Raw genomic sequence first — 5,280 nt, forward strand, 5'->3', positions numbered from 1 at the left:
AAAATTCAATGACTTCCCAAAAGAACACACACACACACACACACAAAAACAACTCAAAGGCTGAAGAACTTGAATTACCTCTTACAATTCAAATTCTCCATTAGATTCCTAGCCTTGACTGCTCCTTAATCCTCAATAGAAACCTCCAAACTTCACCAAAAGTTTCTCTAGACATGGATTTTAAAACTTTCTCTTCAAACACTTCAATGAGGCTTCCAAGGGAGAGAGAGAGAAAGGCATATATAGTTATGAGGTAAAGGCTCAATTACTTAGCCTAATATGCTAATCTCAATGGTTAAAATGACCAAACTCCCCTTCCTCTTAACTCTTCTCTCCAAGCCCCTTTAGGGAAAAAGGGTCATTTAACACTCTCATCCCACATTACACTTATAATTCCTAATTAATTTTATAAATTTGAAATATCACTATTTTTCCCAAATTACCAAAATACCCCCTGGCTCACACCGCCGGGTATTAATCCTCCTTGTGACCCTACCACTATCTTGCTCAAAAGGACCAACTCCTACCGAGTATCCCAAATATATCCACATAATAATGTAGTCTCAATCATATAATATCGTATAATCACAGATATACTCACAGTGAGTTAAAATTATGAAAATGTCATTCTTAACAAAAACAGACCTATAAGCACATTTAATACTCTTAAACATGCATAATCAGTCATATTATAATATAACCCATGTAATTCACATAATCACATAAATATTCAATTAATTCACATATAAACACATAATAATGCAATAATGCCCTTCTGGCCCCCTTATCAAGACACTAAGCCTTATTAGGAATTTTGTGACGTTACACTAACCCAACCAAGTTTTCAATGTGTTCCCCAACAAAGTTTTCAAGTTCCTAAGGTTTAATTCATGCTTTCATATGTTGAACTCAATAACCTTTATCCACTAATGTTGTTGGAAAAGTAATTTAGATCAATAGGTCTTTACATGGTTGTAATGTAGGCTAGGCTAAAGGTAATGATTAAGATGGATTTTGTAAGCTAAAACCTTAAAACCTTGCTTGCCTTGGACCTAATAAATTCATTTTCCTCTACCCATTACATGTGAACTCAATCCCCCCAACTCAATCATTAGTACACAATTCCCTTTTTTTTCTATGAATACTACACTTATATGCTTAATTATAGTTACAATGCAACTACATACAAACTTATTTATTTACAATTAACTATATATATATCTTTTTTTTTTTGAATTTTTTTTAATGAATAAAATGAAACAATGTAACATAAAGGCAATACACTTAAAATAAAAACATTGAAGATAAACAAAAACATAAACACAATTAACAAACTTGAGCATATAAGTGTATAAAAATTAACACTTATGAACACCCAAAGAACCAAGATACTCTTTCCTCACTTCCCCCCAAACTTGTCTCAAATAATATCCAAGACAAACTAAGCCTAAGGTTTGGTGAGAAATAAAAATGGGATACTCAAAAAGGGATTGACTATCAAGTTAAGGTTACATGAAAAAAATAGGCTAATAAGCTCAAAATTGGGTCACTAGGGATACTAATTACAAGGTAGGCATGAAAAGCTCAAACAGTCCAAGAAAATTGCCTAAACCCTCTCTAAATTACTATGCCTCCTAGGATTTTTCCTCTAGGTAATTACCAAGCCAATTCTAAAAACTTAAACCTTCATTAATACTCATCTTAGTTTAGGATGGAGGGGGTTCATGGTCAAACTATTCACACTCAATTGGGACACACTCTCACTATGGTTGAATTAACACCAAAAATTTTAAGTATTAAATGTTCACTAATACACAAGAGTTAACAAATATTGCAATTCTATTATTATGAAATTTTATCATCGAGCCACCCCCACACTTAAGTACTACCATTACAAGAATTGATTCCATTATAACCTAGACTCTAGACTCAACACAAAACACACCAAAACAACACATAAATTTTTTAAAAATAAAATAGCAATTTAAAAAACACCCCCAAACTTAAGAGAGAGCAATGTTCTCATTGCTACACAACACAAAACAACAACAACAATAATTAAGTCAGAAAGTAGAAACAAAGAAACATTAAAGTAAAAGAAAATAAAATTAACAAGACAAAAGGCAAATAAAAACTCCCTCCATATCACTGGCTTCTGTGTCCTTGGGCTCCTCATGCTCCATTCTAAGAAATTTGTCCAATGAATATAGCTTATTGGTACATTCCTAGGCCAAATCATTCTCAAAAGTGTCTCAATCAATACTCAAATACCGCTGAAATTCAAGCAAAATGTGTCCCAACCATAGAAATAATGCCCAGAAATTTTAGCTCCAATTGTTATTGACTTTTGCTCAAAATTTCTCCAAATTCGCCCAGTCTTGATGCCACAACATTATGAAAGAGCTTAAAAACATAGACACAACATCACCCAAGGCTTTTCCAGAATTTCCAACAAAAACCAGCATTTAACTTAACTTATTTTCTCAGTCTGAATGCACCAAAATGCTCCCCAATTGATCAAGCACATACCAATGATATCAAAACTTCCCCCAAAGAACTTGAACTCAGTTAAAGGCACATGAAACCACCAGTGAAGGAGGGTAAAAAAAAAGAAAAATAAAATAGAGATAACACTTTTATATATATATATATATGTTTTGCTATCCTCAAGATTTAGCTTTAAGCACAACATCTCTCCCACATGGAATTTCAAAGACTAAATAAGGTGGCCGAAGTCTTGTGTTGCTTAACCTCATTACCCCCAAACATATATTCTTTCCCATTCACCTTAAACCATCTTCCTGAATTTTCATCACGCAAATCCAATGCACCACAAGGATAGACTTTGATTACGAAGAGTGAATCAGAGAAGCTTGATTTTAGATGTCTGGAGTTGGCTTTCATCTGAGGATTAGAGAAAACACCTACCGCCCCACTTCGAACATTTGGGAATGAGATTTCCTACCATGCTTATTTTTCTTTTTCTTCTTTCTATGTGGCTCTTGCATGTGAGACTATGCCTTTTTTTACACTTTTCCATGGCTCTTTCTCAAATTTTTCAGGAGTTAGCTTCATCTTCAAACTCTGGTTATACTTTGTGGGTATCTCTTCCTCCATATTAGAGTCCATGACATGAATGACCAAAAAATTCCCCAACTCATCTGGAGAACATATAGGATTGAATACCTTGAAAGTTACTTGCTCATCTTGAGGTCGCATTGTGAGCTCCCCTTTTTCCACGTCAATCAAAGTTCTACCTATAGCAAGAAATGGTCTCCCCAAAATAATAGGCACCTCTATATCCACCTCATAGTCTAGAACAATAAAGTTAGCGGGGAAAATGAATTTGTCAACTCTTACCAACACATCTTCAATCTTCCCATCAAGGTGAGCAAGAGATCTATCAGCAAGTTGAAGAGTAACCATAGTAGGTTTGACTTCTCCAATCCCAAATTGCTTAAAAATATACACTGGCATCAAATTAATGCTAGCACCGAAGTCATATAAGGCCATCCCACGATAAGAATCTCCAATAGTACATGTAATGGTGAAACTCCTTGGATCTATCATTTTAGGAGGCAATTTATTTTGCAAAAATGAGCTACACTCCTTGGTTAGAGCCATAGTTTCAAACTCTCCCAACATACGCTTTTTTGTGAGAATATCCTTCACGAACTTCACATAATTGGGCATTTTCTCAAGAGCCTCCACAAGTGGAATGTTAATATCCAGCTGCTTTAAAACATCTAGAAATTCCTCGAATTGAGCATCTTGCTTCTGCTTCTGAAATCTTTGAGGAAAAGGGGGTCGATGTTGTATTTTTAAACTTCCTCGGTTGCTATGTTGCGGCATTACTGCTATATTTTGGGAAGAGGCTTATTTTGGTACACTAGAAATTTCAATATCTTTTTGGATTTCCTCACTTATTTGGATTGAAGAGGGCTCGCCCTCATGCCCAAAATTTGTCTTGGTATTCTCCAACTCTTTCCCACTTCTCAAAGTAACAACTTTACAATGTTCCTTGCCCACATTTCTTGGATTCTCGGTATCACTTGGCAATGTACCATGTGGTCTATTTCTAAGCTCATTGGCTAACTGCCCAACTTGATTTTATAAGTTCCTCAATGATGTCGCTTGGGTTTGAATCATATCTTCATTATTTTCTATGTACTCCTTCAACATGTTCTCGAGAGAATTAGATTGCATCGCTTGTTGTTGTGGCCTTTGTTGTGGGCTTGTTGAGGATAGCTCGGTGGCAAAGCGAGTCTAGGAGGCATAGATGAAGTATTATGAATAGCCCATTGATTTCTCCATGAGAAATTAGGTTGTTTCCTTCATGATGGATTGTAGGAATTGAAATAAGGACCATTCCTATTTTGATTCCCCATGTAACACACAGCTGCTGGATTGGAAGGAAAATTTTCAGAAGTGTGACCATCACCACAATATACACAAGAAACTTCTTGAAACTGACCCATAGAATGACCCTTTTGATGCCACGTTGGTTGACTCATACTCATAGTCTTGTGCATGTTTGAGATCGAAGACACTTGGGATGCCAATGAGGTAATAGCATCGACATTATGAAGGCCAACAACTTTTATCCCTATAGGTGCTCTAGTAGTGGGCCACTACTAATTGTTGTTGGAGATTATATCAATAATATTGTAGGCCTCGTTATAGGACTTCGCAAGTAAAGCCCCATTTGTCGAAGCATCTACCACTATTCTAGTTTGACCATTGAGACCATTGTAAAAAGTCTTCATCTAGATGCAATGAGGAATGCCATGATGAGGACATTTTAGTAACAATTACTTGAACCTCTCCCATGCCTCATACAAAGATTCTTCTTTCAGTTGCTGAAAAGAAATGATCTCATTACAGAGCTTGGCATTATTAGTGGGAGGAAAATACTTCATCAAGAACCATTCCGCCAACTGTTACCAAGTAGTCATAGAAGCCGGCGGTAAAGTGTTCAACCAAGCTCGTGCTCTATCTTTCAAGGAGTATGGAAATAGCTTCAATCTCAAAGCATCCTCTATAACCCCAGGCAATTTGAAAAAATCACTCACCTCCATGAATAGATGAAGATGAAGGTGAGGATCTTCAGCAGGCATCGACTAAATTCTCCCACAGTTTGAAGCATTTGGAACATGACTGGCTTCAATTCAAACTGTGCTGCTTGTATTTATGATCTCACAATGACCAGGTTAAGCTCATTAAAAAGGGGGACGGCGTATTGTATAATGGCTTAGTCCCTATCATCAACCATAATCATTG

General features: G+C 36.1%; 1 protein-coding gene and 1 non-coding gene across 2 annotated transcripts; one reads left to right on the forward strand and one right to left on the reverse strand.

The window, feature by feature from the left end:
- Nucleotides 1-2,991: 2,991 nt before the first annotated feature.
- Nucleotides 2,992-3,852, reverse strand: LOC133799914 (uncharacterized). Its single transcript, XM_062237904.1, has one exon. The coding sequence runs from the start codon at nucleotides 3,850-3,852 to the stop codon at nucleotides 2,992-2,994; it is 861 nt and encodes a 286-aa protein (XP_062093888.1).
- Nucleotides 3,853-4,782: 930 nt separating this feature from the next.
- On the forward strand, nucleotides 4,783-4,889 carry LOC133802685 (small nucleolar RNA R71). The gene has a single exon (XR_009877430.1). It is a non-coding gene; the product is annotated as a small nucleolar RNA R71 (small nucleolar RNA).
- Nucleotides 4,890-5,280: the final 391 nt, after the last annotated feature.

The sequence above is a fragment of the Humulus lupulus genome, chromosome 9 (genome assembly GCF_963169125.1).
Source record: "Humulus lupulus chromosome 9, drHumLupu1.1, whole genome shotgun sequence".
NCBI lineage: Eukaryota > Viridiplantae > Streptophyta > Magnoliopsida > Rosales > Cannabaceae > Humulus > Humulus lupulus.